The sequence below is a fragment of the Formica exsecta genome, unplaced genomic scaffold, assembly GCF_003651465.1.
Source record: "Formica exsecta isolate Colony F162 unplaced genomic scaffold, ASM365146v1 scaffold83, whole genome shotgun sequence".
NCBI classification, from domain to species: domain Eukaryota; kingdom Metazoa; phylum Arthropoda; class Insecta; order Hymenoptera; family Formicidae; genus Formica; species Formica exsecta.
The window spans coordinates 734,840-750,727 of NW_021853600.1; the positions used below are offsets into that span (position 1 = coordinate 734,840).

Here is a 15,888-nt window from a genome sequence, read left to right on the forward strand (position 1 = left end):
TCTGTAAAATGAGAATACGCTCGAAAAAACTCGAGAAGGCGAAATTTTTGTATGAATATGTGTATATATGTGTGTATATATATATATATATATATACGTATATATAATTAAATGTAATAAAGAACTCAAGAATATATAAAGAAACCAAGTTTAAAGAGAAAAAGAAACAAAGAAATCAAATAAAGATAGAAAAACTTTTCTCTATAATTTACATTATATAATAATACTGTTATATAATTTGGTAGTTCTTTTAATAAAATGGTTATATATATAACAAATTATTTTAATATGTAAAATAAAAGGGAAAATACACAATCCGTCAAATGTGACAATTAATAAAGAAGCGAGCAAACTAATTGTGTGCTAATTAATTATTAGCTTACTATCGTAGAGCACATCTCGGTTTTATATCAGTTATTTATATATGTGAAACCGCAATAAATATCCGTAATTGATCGGCCAACCGAGTAATTAGCGCAGCTGTAATTGAGAGAAAATCGCTTTAAAGAAATGCGCAAAGCGCTGAGCGAGAAGCGTTTCCCGATCGCAATTGCATTTCCCATATTTGACGTTAATTGGTCGCGCAGGCAATTAGTTACAGCAATAATTATAGAGAAACAAGATCTGCGCTGGTGCCAAAAACACTGGCTAATCGCGACTGTTATTTATAGCATGATGTCAGACAAAAAATTTACCAACGGTCTAATATTATTGTATTTTAACCAATGAAAAGTCATATTATTGTATTTTATCATATAGTCATATTATTGTATTTTAACCAATGAAAAGTCTAAATTAGTTTATCTATGTTATTTCCAATAAACTGTGACATTTATCTTTTTAGAAAAAAATATAACGGAAAGATCCCAGTTTTAAAGCTGCAAGATAAGCATGATTAACCTTCTTGGCTTTGAAATATATTTTTATATTTCTCAAATCTTTTATTTTGTTTTAGTAAAATTAAAATAAAAAAAGATTTTTTAAGTTTATAGCTCGCATTATGTATTATATTATACATTTCAGCTGTTTTATTATTTTAGGAAAAGAAACAACAATATTATAAAGCTTCGATACTTTCGAGTAATCAACTTTACATGTTTTTTAAAAAATGGGTTTTATACTTAACTTTTTTCTGGTTTTTTAACTACTCAGATGCCGAAAATGTATATAGACGATAGATATCATATCGCAATGTTAACTAATTAAAAAGAAACTGGCCAAAGAATTTGTTAATTGACGAGAAAAGCGCGCGTAACGCGAGATATTAGATACGGTTTTAATTACTAGTTGTTTTTTTTTGTGGTGTTAATTGGTGCAGCAGAATTTCAATGTGTCTATCTGGATACGTGTGCACGCGTGTTTTTTTCATTATTTTTCTTCTTTTTTTACGTTCGTCATTCCCTTGAACATGACAACGTGCAAATAAATGGATACGTGACGTAGACACAAATCGTTATCGACGAGACTAAACAAATGTACTATTATAATTATAATAAATGCACTACTATTATAATTATAATAAATAAGCGCTGATGTTCATCGAAAGTACGATATCTACTATCAATTGGTAGTATTCCAAATGCTATAATGTTTTGTGAGCAAATTTTTATATGATTTATTAGATTGAGCAAATAATAGAAAACAAATCTTTATATATTTAGAAATTTAGCTCTGAAGTTTGTCAGATTGCAGATATGTAATTTGATTGAAGAGATTGAAATAGTTAGACTACATTGCAAATAAAAATTCTTTATTTGGTATTTCTACTTTAACATAAAATAAAATTGTTGAAAAATAGGTTTTGATGGTATAAATTTGACAAAGGAAGTAACAAGGAGTCAAGATATTTTTGCAGTTACAAATTCGCAATTCCACAAACTCTTCATTTTTTTTTATTATGTATATATTAAAATTTATAAAAATATACATTTTTTATTTTAAACTTTGAAGGTTTAAAGTTTAATTCAATTTGAAATGTTATTATTTTAATTAAAATGGTAATTTTAAACTACATTTCAATATATATATTAAAAGTTAGAAAGGGAACCAAAAAGTTTATGGAACCCCCTCTAGCTTTTTAGTCTCCCCTAATTAATAAAACCAAATTTTATTAAAAGATTATTATACTTTGAGGGTTTAAAGTTCAATTCAATTTAAAATGTTATCATTTTAATTAAAATGGTAATTTTAAACTTAATTTCAATATATATATTAAAAAGTTAGAAGGGGAACCATAAAGTTTATGGGACCCCCTTTAGCTTTTTAGTCCCCCCTAATTAATAAAACTGAATTTTATAAAAGGATTATTAAACTTTAAAGGTTTAAAATTTAATTCAATTTAAAATATTATTATTTTAATTAAAATGTTAATTTTAAACTAAATTTCAATATATATATTAAAAAGTTAGAAAGGGAACTTGAAATATAAAAAAAAGATAATTTTTTTAAATTGATAGAATTAGATTTTATAAAAGGATTTAGTTTTACAAAAGGAGTTTAGATTTATATATATATACTTTTTTATAAATCTTTATATATATATAATGAAAGGTAATGTTTTTAAATTAATCAATCTAAAATTTTATAAAAGAATTATTAAAAAGTTTAGATTTAGATATATGTATATATGGAAAGAAAAGTCAAAAAAATTGGAAAATGTCCGTAAAAAATAGCATGCGCGTAACGCGCGCCTGTGTTGTTCTAGTAAAATTAAAAAAGCAGTGTATGTATGTGTGACTATAAATTGTTGTCTCATAAAAGTTTCTATCTGTGTTTTAGTTGAATGTACCATATACAAATAAATACGAAGAAAACTTGAAAATATAGACAGAACAAAATTAATCTCCTGACAAAAATTATTTCTTTTAATCAATAACGAATGAAAAATCAAGTGAATGCACTTGCTGTTTCAAGCGAGTTTCTCTCGTGTCCGAGAAATGGCGATCACTGTATGTAAAACCGTAGTATAATATCGAACACGACGAAAACTTGGGCAAATCTTGGGCACGATGGCGGATTAAAGTTCGAAATCCGGCGGCTTGAGAAATAATATGCGGACGCGCAAAAGAGATACGAGAAGCGGCAGGAAATGAGAGCAACCGGAGAGAGAGTCGAAATTAAATTAAACTTTCGCCGCGATAAATCTTACTCGTTGAGGTGATATCTTCGCGAGATATTACGTTGGAGATGCGATCGATCGCCCGCTCTTTCATCGCGTCGACGAAAGATCGCGATCGTCGAAGTAATCTGAAGATTAATTCCTATTATTTGCCCGTTCTATCATTTATCTTGATTACTCGCAGATTAGTAATTGTTGATATTATATTTTTGTTCTTTTCTATATATATACTTTCTGAAACTTTTTCTATTTATAAAGTTTCTAAAAAAACTGAGCTGTAGTTGATATATTTATGTTAAGTATTATATAATCTTGTTTTCTTTTTAATTGTATGCAGAAGTAATATAATATATATTTTTCTCGCTATATTTTTATTATATAACTTTTTTAGGATAATATTTGCATAATTTTAATTTTATAGTATAGTATAGTATGTAATGTATGGTATATACATATATATGTAATTATTTAATTAGTTATAATTAAATAATAAAATAAAACTATGTATACAACATATACAATAAATAAAATAGAAACATTTAAAATAAAATACTGTAAAGAAATAAAAGCTTATAAAATCAGTTTTTGCAGGTATCTCGATATATATATATATATATACCAAATGAAGCAATTTATTTATTCGGTATGTAATAAACTTGCACATGAAAATATATTTTTTGCATGAAAACTAATGAATTTCACTTTTTGGTGCATTGAATCGGTTCACTGGGAAGCATTTCTATTGTAATTAATTATCACTATTCGATATTGAAACGGATATGTTTTTTTCTGTCAGGAACACGAAAAACTATGTCGGAAACGCGAAAATTTACCCAACCGCAATGTAATTAATATTTTCTGCAGGTATATGTCATATAAATTTTAATATTATGTTATACATTTTCAAAATTCTATTGTAATACGATAAACTTTCCCTCTCTCTCTCTCTCTCTTTCTCTTTTATTTATCTCGCTTTCTGTATTTGCAATATGCAAACAGATTTGAATAAAAAATGTTTACTGCATCACATTTATTTCTCGCGTATAACAATCAATTTTTATTTTATTTTTTTTTTTTTTAATAAGAGTGCACAATTTTTTCTGTATTTTATTTCTATGCCTTATAAAGATGAGAAATAAAGCATTTGCAATATCTTGTATAAAACGACTTATTGCTGTTTGTCGAAACTAATGACAATTACCGCATCACAATCAACGATGAAAGTCATATACATAAAAATAGTCTCATATATCCATTTTCTCGAGGTTTTTCCTCGTACAAAACTCACGTATCCATCAACGGTATGCTGTCGCGGGCAGTTTGTAGGAAGATATGAATTTGCGCGGCACATTAAAACAAATGGAATTTTCCATGACGTGCAGCAGTGATGTTGCGACATTTTCAACATTTTTAACCCACCGCCACAAGCAGAAGTGATCATCTTGGTGGAACAATTTATGATCCTGCATCAGGTGCGTTGTTACTTGTGCTGATTGCGGCCAATTGCGTGAATATCGAAGAATGCAGTCGTTGGCAGTTCAGTTTTCACGCGTCATTTCGCATAAGATAGTTCATGGTAACGATGAGCACACAAGACAATTTAAATAGTTCAATTTTTTTAAATTATGAAATGTGTATTTGATAATAAATATAATATTATAAGCAATTTTAAAATTAAAATAATTCATATATCTTTAGATTATATGTATAATGAAAAGAATATATATTATTAATGATATACATATATTTCTAAGATCATTATATTATCATCATACTGTTTTAATTTTATATTTAGTCGAAAATCAAGTCAAATTAAATCAGTCACATTTACTCTTCACAAGATGCAATATCCATTTTTAATCGCACATATGGCCACATTCTTTAAAAAATAATCTATTAGCATATTAATTTGTTTAACATGTTAAGAACAAGATTACAATTGCGATGAAAAACTCACGTTCGAGATCATCGGTTTGGTTTCTCTTGTGATGAATCCGATGATGATGACTGATTGGAATAGGGATTTGCTTCATGGTGAGTAGATCCCGATGCTTAGCGTCAATCAGTGGATTTTCCAATTGCGACTCAATCACTTCGAAGCTGGTAGAATTGTCAGGATGGGCGATGACCTTCACTGTAAACGACCGAGCGTAACAAGTTGCGCATAGAGAATGCAATCTTCGCAATAAATCCACACGAAAGAGGACGTCCTTTAACAGGATCTTTCATCCATCTCCCTTATAAAGAGGAAACGGAAGAAAAATCGCGATCGCGCGCAATTTTGAAAATTATAGGGAAATCGCGCCCATTTGAAATTACAGCTACTACTCGCGAGTAAAATTGCACGCGGAAGTCGTTGCGAAATTGCAAAAGCATCTTCTTTGAATAATCTACGAAAATATTTATGCACGAAATTTGCTGTGAATGATGCCGCAGCGCAATGCGACGAGTCTGAGAAATTAATGCAACGAAATTGAAAGCTTTTTCTTCCCAGCTGCTGCAATCGCATCAGAATGCAAGAACGAGGCAAATGATTAATCACGACTTTCTGACCCGTCTTAAGTGCACTCAGGTGCATTAAATAATTTTTTTTTTGCTGAATAAAGAAATAAGCAAAGAAGTTATTGCCCTTTCATCTGCAACAAAATTCATTCCTTTTTTTTATTAATAAATAAGAAAAGAAGTCTATGAGATAATTCAAAATATTGAAGAACACTTAAGATGAATATTTCCCTAATAATCGAGATCTGTTTTAATAATAATAATATCCCATGTCTATAATAAAAATATTATCTTATATAATATTAACATTTCTTTTTTTCACTTTTTATAATATTTGTATAAAAAACATTAAACTTTACTCTTTGATTTTTTAAATTTGATTGCTTATATTAATATTAACGTAATTAATAATTTTATTTTATTACGTTAAAACAAAATAAAATACTTATAAATTCTAATATTTTTGAAAAAATGTTATTAATAAATTAAAAGATTATCTCTAAAGTGCGTCAAAATAATTCCATGTGGTAAGCTAAGAATTATAAAAGAATGTATTAATTAGTAACTTAAATTTTTAATCGTCCCTCCATCTTGCTATCAAAAATTCATTCACATTAATTCTCTTTGTTACTATTGTAATATTATAAGACAGCGTCAAATATATATCTTTATCCATAACCTACCTATTCTATATTCATTGTACATGCATTTATTGTACATAAATAATCAGTTCCTTTTGCTGTTAAATTATCGAAGCGGATTACATTGACAGATAGATGGATATTATAAATATATTTCCATTTTTCATATCAATTATATATTCGTAATTTTAAGGAAACATAAATTCTAAAAATTTTTTTTGTTGATTAATTATCGTAATTAATAATTAAACTTAACAGCTTTTTTATCTCGATCGATCATTTCCAATTCTACTTAAAAATTTTTCATACCGTCAGTTCACTTTCCTCCGTTTCTAATTTCTCGAATCTGCCGTTGTCAAAGTATGATTCAAGAAAAGACACGATTGTGTCCATCGCAGTGCTCGACATACTCGCGCGGTTTGACGTTTTCTCCCAGAGTATCTTAACGTATCTCTGGCTAGCGCCCTTCTCAAAATAAGATCCCTTGAGCGCCTCGGTGGGCCCAGTACGAACCTTGGTCGACGAACCCTTCGAAGATCTGGGGATCGAAGAGCCGGTCGACGGGCAGCGCGCCTGGCTTGAACTCGTCATCGAGATCGTCGTCGTCGACGATCGCGCGGTGCTCGTAGGTAGGCCTGGGAGCGAACTTCCTCTGGGCCGGAAGCCGGGGCGGCTCGGCGTGGCCGGGCCCGCGTGCCCCTAACGGCTCGTCCAGCACGGTAGGCGTGGGACGAGCGGCCGCCGACGCATACGAGCCCGCCGACGACGACGACAGCGTCGCGACGACAGACGGTGGTGCAGGTAGTGCAGGGTGCTCACGATGGTGGTGGTGCTGGTGATGGTGGTGTTGGTGCCGATGCTGGTGCAGGTGCGCGTCATGCTCGCTTTGGGGCTGCAGGTGCACTGTGCTGGAGACGCGATCATGCTTGGACAACGAAGAAGAAGAAGAAGAAGAAGAAGAAGAAGAGGAAGAAGAAGAAGAAGAAGAGGAGGAGAAGGAGGAAGAAGATCTATCTGTCGATCGATCCGGATGATCAGCGCCTGGAGGACGCGAGGTCGCCACACGATCCTCGTACCGATTCACATCGGTTTGGTACCGGTGTAAATCGATCCGAGGATCGTACGTCTCGACGACGAGGACGGCTGGATTGCCGGGTATTTCCGGCGCCTCCTGGTAGCCATGATGATGCCGATTGCCGTGACGGTGGTGGTCTTGGCGTCGGTCGCCGGGCTCCCGTAAGTCGTACGTGCTGTCGGGGTCGTAGTACGATGGGGTGCGCGCGGTCCCGGGGAACAGAAAATAGGGGTACATACTGGTCGGTGGCAACCAGATCTCCTGGTAGTTCTCCTGCTGCGGGTCGAACGGGTACAGGGCCGAATCCGTGCCCGACAGGTCTACGGAGGTGGAGGAGGGCAGGACCTCTGTAACACAGAAGCAGAGCCGCGGACGAGAACGGAGTGAGTGAGGGTGCGCGTTCGCCATCGGTAACGCAACGTGCGGGGTCTGCGTGCTGTTGTTGTAGGGTAGTGTCGTGACAGTGATGATGATGGTGGTGGTGATGATGGTAATTATGGTGCATTGGCATCACGGGACATTGACAAAGGATCGTCGCGAAGAGGAGATTTCGGCACGATATCGTTAGAGAATAAGCTTGTATCTATCGCGACCTAAAGAATCGCATAGATTTTTAACATTATCGATGCTTCAAAATGTTAGATGCAAGAACGAGTAAACGTAAATATGTAACATTACATATCGCAAATTATTTAGGAACGTTTCAATTACTAAATACTATACATTCGTGTTTCTTTAGAAATTTTATAAGTATCGAAAATTTTTTTTAGAAGGCGAATTCTTTAGGAAAGATATAAATTAAAAGGAAAGGAATAAATATTATAAAGAAAACGATAAACAATTGTGAGATGTTCAATAAAAAACGCATTTAAATCAATCATCTTCTAAACAAATCTAAATTATATTGTCCGCTTAAATATAGTATTTCATTCTGCTCATTATTTAATAACATTTACTTTAAAAAATATTAATACTTTCGGTATCATATACAATTCTGTTTAGAAAACGTCCTACTATATATTTATATTCATTTTTTTAATTTATGAGTTGTTTTATTAATAGTGATTTTTTTTAGAAAATATTTTATTAAAAGAGAGAGAGAGAGAGAGAGAGAGAGAGCCAATTTTTTGCGCAAAGTTTATATTTTTGTCAGTGAATATTAAATTGAGAAAATTTTTCTATGTATAATCGCTTTCTTTGTCACGTTATTTCAATACTTTTGTTATGGAAAAATCGAGGAACAAAATTATAAACGATAGGAAATATGATAATACTCTCATTCTATTGATCTATATTTGAAAATTTAGCGAAATGAATATGTCAAGTATATGAGGTAAATTATACTGAAAGAAGCAATATTGTACGCAGAACTATAATTACAGAAAGGAGATATACACGCGGAAGTAAACCCGGGCAATTGTACCACATTGCAAATAAGATAATCAACGAACAATGCTTCGTTGCAGACCGTGATATCCAATTGTTTTTGAAATAAATATCAAACACACGGATGTATTCAGAGAAATTGCAATAAAAGAAATTAAAACGTCCGTAAATGAATAGGTAATTTAATTTGCTATTATTGGATTCTCTTTTAATAGCCAGTTAAAAAATCCCACTTTGTCGTATCGCACTTTTAATATATCTGCATTTTTAATCATTCCAAATACGTTGATAACTGAGATAACATATTAGTAAGAAAGAACAAAAAACCGGTTCTTTTCTCTTAATATACTCGCAATAAAAAAATTTCAGCATTATTAGATTTATTAAATACTGTAAAAGTTAATCATATATTTATAAAATAAGATTTGACTAATTTATTTTACTTATTGTATCTCAAATTACTTGTGGAAATTGAATCGAGTTCTGTAGAAAAAAAAAAAAAAAAAAAAAAAAAGAATATATTATTACAAATCGTCTTTAAAAGGAATATCGAGCACAGATATACTCAGGCAAATAACAACGCAAGATATCTTCTTTCCTTTAATTGAAAAATCCACTTTTCTTACAATTCGCTTTTAATTCTTAAACTTTCAACTGGCATGAAACTAATTTGATCCAATTGCTTTTGCGAAAGAGATAACAAACGCAAATACACTCGGAAAATCATGAAATGGTATTTGAGAGGAAATGGTAAGTACCATTTAAACCAATTCACGATTCAATCGAAACCAATTCAAGTTCAATCCTCAGAACCAATCCTTGAATTCAATCCTTTTAATGTCAATTATATAATTCGGTTTTATCGCACTTTTACATTTACACTTTCTACATGCTTATAATGTCTCAAATTGATTCGGTCAATGAAATTTATTTTATCGAAGCTCACATTTTTATCATCGGCACTTTCGACGTTCTTAAACTATTACTTCCGTAATTAACCAATTGTAAGTTATCTCGAGCGCGTTATTAACGAGCCGCAAACATCATCGTAAATCTCGCGACGATGTTGGTATTTTTTCGTTTATCGGGCGCGATGGTGCGATACGAAAAATAAAGAGCCGGCAAGAATACAAAGTTAAACGAACTGGCCGGTAATCGAAATCGACAGACGACCCGGCGCCATCGTATCCCCGCGAGAGGATCTTCGGGCTCCTTCGGGAATTTCACCAAAACCTGAAACTCCATTCAGAACCGAGGGATCCTCGCATTGAGCGTTACTGCACGCGAGAAATTATCCCGGAGTGACGCGGTGCTCGTCGAGCGTGATTTTGTTCTTAAGAGATTTTGGGATTCCCGAGGGATCGTCGCAAGGCTGCCGAGACTAGGAGCGTTAACCTTCTGTTCCACGTCGATCGTTCGCAAACGAAATAGAGATCCGAATAAATTATTCGCACCGTGCGTACCATTCCCTCTCTCACGCGACTTAATTATATTATTCTTCTTTCTCAATCGTCATGTTAGATTCTTTATTTTGAAAATCTTTTATTGCGAGTTTGGTAGATTTGTAATTAAGAAAAATAAAGATATTATGAATACACATAAATTTATAATCTTGTTTATTGAGTTAGATGATATACGAATAATAAAACTTATTTTAATTTTGATAAGGATTAAATGTATCATCAGAATTCAACTTGTTTACTCAATTAGTTTCTTGATTATTCATTTTTTATATTTTCAAACAAAACATATGTTTATAAAACAGAAAATTTTACAAGATACTTTGCTATACTTACCTATTGGATATTTTTACTAGAATATAAAGAAAGGACATTAAATATTTTAGAGACAAATTTATTTTTATTAAAATAGTAAAACTTATTTTAATCGTTGAAGCGATTCATTTGTCGTCGGATAAAGTCTGATAACGATCTGGTGTCTTTCGATAAATCGTTCGACGATACTGGGGAACGAAGGGGAGAGTATAGTGAGTCGAGTACAGAGAGTAGATAGAGTCGTAGTAGGCATACTACACACACTAACAGGCTACACATTTTAGATAGAAAACAAGCTGTAAGTTACAGGCATGCGGGTGCCGATTCATCGATTCTCCAGTGCGGATTCTCAGCATGCAGAAGTACGACATGCGGTGCACGATTTCTGGTGCGCTCCGCCCCGTAGGATCATCCGGGAGGCTTATCGCCTCCACTTTGGACTCGCGCTTCATCCGTCAAGCGTTCGCGTTTCATATTTCACGATGCGAGCAATCTTGACCGATCGTGACGTAGAGATTCGTCGTGGTGGATTTATGACAATAAAGGAAAATTGTGGGTGTCGATGCGAGCGATCAAATTCTGCCAATCATTTTATCGCAGTAGATCCAGCAGTACAAAAGAATTGATAAGTCAATGACGCCATAAACGTGTGATACAAAATTGGAAAAGTTTGGATTTAGAGCAACGTGAAAACTTAGAAAAGGGAATGAATAAATAAGAGAATGAATTGCGCGGTGTACAATAATAATCAAACCATGAAAATACCTTGTGTCTATTATTCATAGAGACTGTGGAAGGGAATAAATCAATTCGATAAAATGTGTCCAAAGATACATCGTTATGCTCGATGAAATACAGCCATTAATATTAGAATAGCGAATCCGTCTAAGCTAAGAGTCGCACAATCGCGAATATTATGCAGCAATATTCCCATGACGGCGCTTCGTATCGATAGTGTTTTCCCCATCTCGTCGATTTATCTCGCGGATGTTTGTCGATAGGGCGCGAGCGATCGCGCGTCGAAATATTCATGGCGTATATATGGCACGAAGTAGAAATATATCTATATGTGTATATATATACATATGTACTGCGGGATCGCAGACGGATGAGACGAGAGACACTCTCGGGGATAGCCTCCAAGGACGGCGGCAAGGATATTGGTCTCGGAATGCGAATCCTCCCCGGGCGGAGTGCGTCCTCATGGGGGGTGCCGGGGTGCGCTTTCTCGTGCAGACGTTTCTCTCGTGCGTTCCGGGATTTCGAGGATCGATCTTCGCGCGCGATTCCTCCGGCTACCCTCTATCGGAGGAGAGGGGGGGAAATAAACGTCTTCCTCTCGTATACCGGACCGGCAAGCGGGGACAAGAGGAGGACACTCCCCCGCCCCTCTCAACGAACCCCTTCGAGGTAACGATCGAACGTCTCGAGACGTCTTCGATTCTGAGTGTCTCGTGCTCCGCTGCGCCGGTGTGCTTCTTTTTATTAACCTCGGATGAGTAACGTAAGATGCAATAGATCCAGCGATAACCAAGATAGCTGGAAGCTTTGGTGATGTTTGAAGAGAGATATGACAGTTATAGAAAGAGTTTAGTGCCTCATATTTTGAAAATTTTCGTACTTTTACGCAACATGGTAAAAATATCTCTCAAATATCATGGCTGTTGAATTCGGATAGATGTCAGCTATCAAAGCCGTCAATATTGAAACATCGCACGTTACTAGAAATATTGCACTTTTGAAATGTTATGTGTCCAAGATTAACAATCGAGCGACGATCTCGTTGGAATCAGATTTCTTTCTTACTGAAAAGACAGTTAGATTTTTAAAATAATAAGCAAAATTGTGAAAAAATAATTGTGTGAAAAACTATAATACTTTATTATTAAAAAAACAAACACTTAAGTGCTTAAAAAATTTTGTAAATGCTATTATTAAAACAAGTGACCACTACTAATAATAGTTTAAATATTTCACATTTTTGCAATCAATTACAGATTTAATAAACGAAATTCATAACAAGATTTTTTTTAGTATATTAATCTTATTTCATAAGACATAAAGTTCTCTTTTTGTATATTAATTTCTATATACAATATCATAAAAGAAAATTAATTTTATTAATAATATTTTATACGTGAAAAAAATTAAAAATTATTATACCTACTCATTGTCAGCTATAAAATTAAAAGATAAAATTTATTATTAAACAAAAGTTAATAAATAAGTAATTACCTATATATAATACAATAATTAAGACTTATGTATATATATATCAGAATATAGATGGAAATTAATTTGATCTTTTAAAATTAAATTTTGAACTCGTTTATAAATATCCCGAATTTAATAAAAATTATATTTTATATTTTTGAATTATTGATTTAATATGTCTAGAATGATATGTAGAGAATTTAAAATGTGATATTCACGTCTAATTTTTATTAAAATTATTGAATTTTAACGACAATCGCCTCTCGTTTGCTCGATATGATTATTAATAGATATGATTATCAATAGCTACTAAATAGTATTTAAGTGATAACATAATTGTCATCTATCATTTGGATGACAGATGGCTATTAAACCGCGTATAATCATGAGGAGACTGTTCTATATCGATCAGCCAAATATATTCTTTCTGATTAATTTGCAATTCGCAAAAAGATAGAAACGTAATTGAATGATCGATAGACACGATTGAGTAACAAGGCAAGTCTGGAATATTTCTTCATGTCGAAGATTCGATCGTTTGCAACAACAAGAAGTAATTTAATTCGATTGCGGAGAAGTAGTTCGAGCGTTTAAATAAATTTCGTGTTGGAGCGGCACTCCTTCTCCTTTCTCGTTCTCCTTTCTCCCTCATTGCTATTCATACACCTACCGTCTAGTTGTTCGATATCTTGGGGAAAGAAGAATGGAGTATGGCAAAGGGCCGGCCCATTTAAAGTCGCGCTTCCAATTTCAATTCAAGATCCAGATTTACATATCAGACGAGTCGTTTGGCATTACAGCGGCTCGAACGTATAGTTTATTTTTAAGCTTGCATGGGAGAGAGAAACAGTAACTAAAAAATCAATTTGCTTTTAAAGGCATATGAAAATTTCTTAAAGCAAAATTTAAAAAAGTCCTCTATCCGTAAATATTTATAATTATCAGATATATTCTATAGTTGTTGAAAATTTTTCAAACGTGGATGGAAATACTCGAAAGTACAATATGTATATTATTCAATTAGCTATGAAAGTATAATTATATTATACAAATATTTGTATATATTTTGAGAGAAATTGCGATTAATAATAATTGTGCTTTTAGTTATAATAATCATATGTATATGAGCAAAACGATAAAATCTTCGACAGTGAACAAAGTTGAATACGAGAGACAAATTATACGTTTATACGAGAGACAAATAACGTTCCCAACACCAATTTAAAATTCTATCTATCAATTTGCAAAATTTTTAGTACATTATTTACTTCGGTGCAATATTTTTCCTTGTACTAATTGTTTCGAACTTATTGGTTCATGGATGAAAAAAAAATAATTTTTCCAGGTTGTAAGAGGCATTTGCCATTTGAATTCGCTACGAGAATTGTCGCTAAATTATATTAGTTTGCATTTGTTATGGCTGAGCTGTCATCGAGGTAATGTATAATATTTAAAATTAATTCGAAATTGCGGTAAAGAGACGCAGGATTTCTTCTTCGTGAAGTAAAGTAGTTTGCCCCGTCGAGAGCTAAACCGAAATGTTTGTACATTATGTTCGTGTAGCGTCGAGGTTAATTACGTTATAACATTGTTACCGTAATAACTAATTGTTCGCTTATGTTTCCGTGCTGCAAAACTGCTCTCGACCAGTCACGCATTCCACAAATGTTAATGCTATATCGTAGATAGAATGTGTATGCCGCATTCATCGCTCGCATATGCATCGTTGGCGCGCTTCATTCGTCAAACGCAACGCAAGAGACACATTTGTCACACATGCGTGTGATGTGTGTAAAGATACTTACGTTTTGTGTGCGCGCACTGCACGCTTGAATCTTAATGTTGCCTTAAATTACGATTGCGAGGCACGAGCGGAAGCGTCGTCGATCCTGGTTATACAGTCGATATCTCAATAATTAAATAAAATACAAATGATGATAAAAATGTAAAAGTTTTTAATAAATAAATATAAATATAGGAATCGGCTTTTGTTAATATTTTATAAATGAGATATTATATCTCAAGTATATATATTATATCAAATATTAAGTTTAAAAAGCTTATTATTATTTTTATAAATAATTAAAAGTAATATATTATTAATAACACGGTTTTATGAAAGTTATAGAAAAAAATAATAATACTGGAAAAATTCGTTAAAATAGTAAAAAAGCAGTAACACATTATGAAAAAATATTATAATTGCTAAGCTATAATATTTCAATCTTAATAATTATATAAAATTTTAATAATGTTCATATTGTAAATCCTACGTAGCTGAAGTTATAGTATAAACATTTCCAAATAAAATAAAAATTCTTCAAAAGAAATGTAGTTTAAAATTACATTTTTCTATTATAAAAAATTCTTGTTTCCTAACTGTTGCATTACAATACATACTTAAAGTATCATTTATTATCTTTCTCGTAATTAGAGGGCTTATTGTTATCTTCATTTTAATGCCTGCAACTCCCCCTTCTTTAGTCAATTACAAAGAAAGTAGCTTATCCGAGGGTGAGGATAACGTTCTCCGACGAGTCTTGAACACCGCAGTACCGCTTAAAAGTAATTGCCTCGTCGAGCAGCATCCTACCTTGCTCGCAACTTTGACGCCCGGGAAAAAATGAGAGAGTAACAGGAAGTGGCTTTAGTTTAGTGCATGTCAGTTCTCAGCCGTTCTAAATGCGAGAGCGATGCAACAATGGGCCTTCTCGTCTATGCACTTTGTTGATAACAAACTTCATACTTTGTTGTAAAAACTTGGGAGTATTGTCGATTATGTGTATAAATATAATCATCGTCATATCTCTTACCGTTAAACAAAATTTTATTTAATGTTGCAAATAAAAATTATAAATATTAATTATAATTTTCGTGAAGGTATTCTAAATTTACATTATATTTTTTTGCGAGAAAACACATCTTTATATATAACATTTAAAACGATACATGAAACATATTTAAATTAAATAAATATTTACGAAACATATTTAAATTAAATAAATATTTAGAAATAATGGAAAATTCAAATTGACTGTAAAATGTAATTAGTTTGTATCAATTAAAATCTATATGTTGTGCAAATCTACACACTAAATTATTGAGATTTATCGCTGTTGTCCAGGATCGACACGGACGCCCCAATGTACACATCAACAAAAAAAAAAAAAAAAAACA

The 15,888-nt window shown here is 32.7% G+C and overlaps 1 protein-coding gene across 1 annotated transcript in view; it reads right to left on the minus strand.

Moving 5' to 3' along the window:
* Nucleotides 1–15,888, minus strand: part of LOC115244692 — a 331,478-nt gene that overhangs the window by 40,596 nt on the left and 274,994 nt on the right. Inside the window, exons 6-7 of the mRNA XM_029822565.1 lie at nt 7,576–7,683; nt 5,076–5,252 (exon numbers count right to left, since the gene is read on the minus strand). Of these exons, the coding sequence (XP_029678425.1) occupies nt 5,076–5,252; nt 7,576–7,683 (285 nt within the window). The remainder of the gene's footprint in view (nt 1–5,075; nt 5,253–7,575; nt 7,684–15,888) is intronic.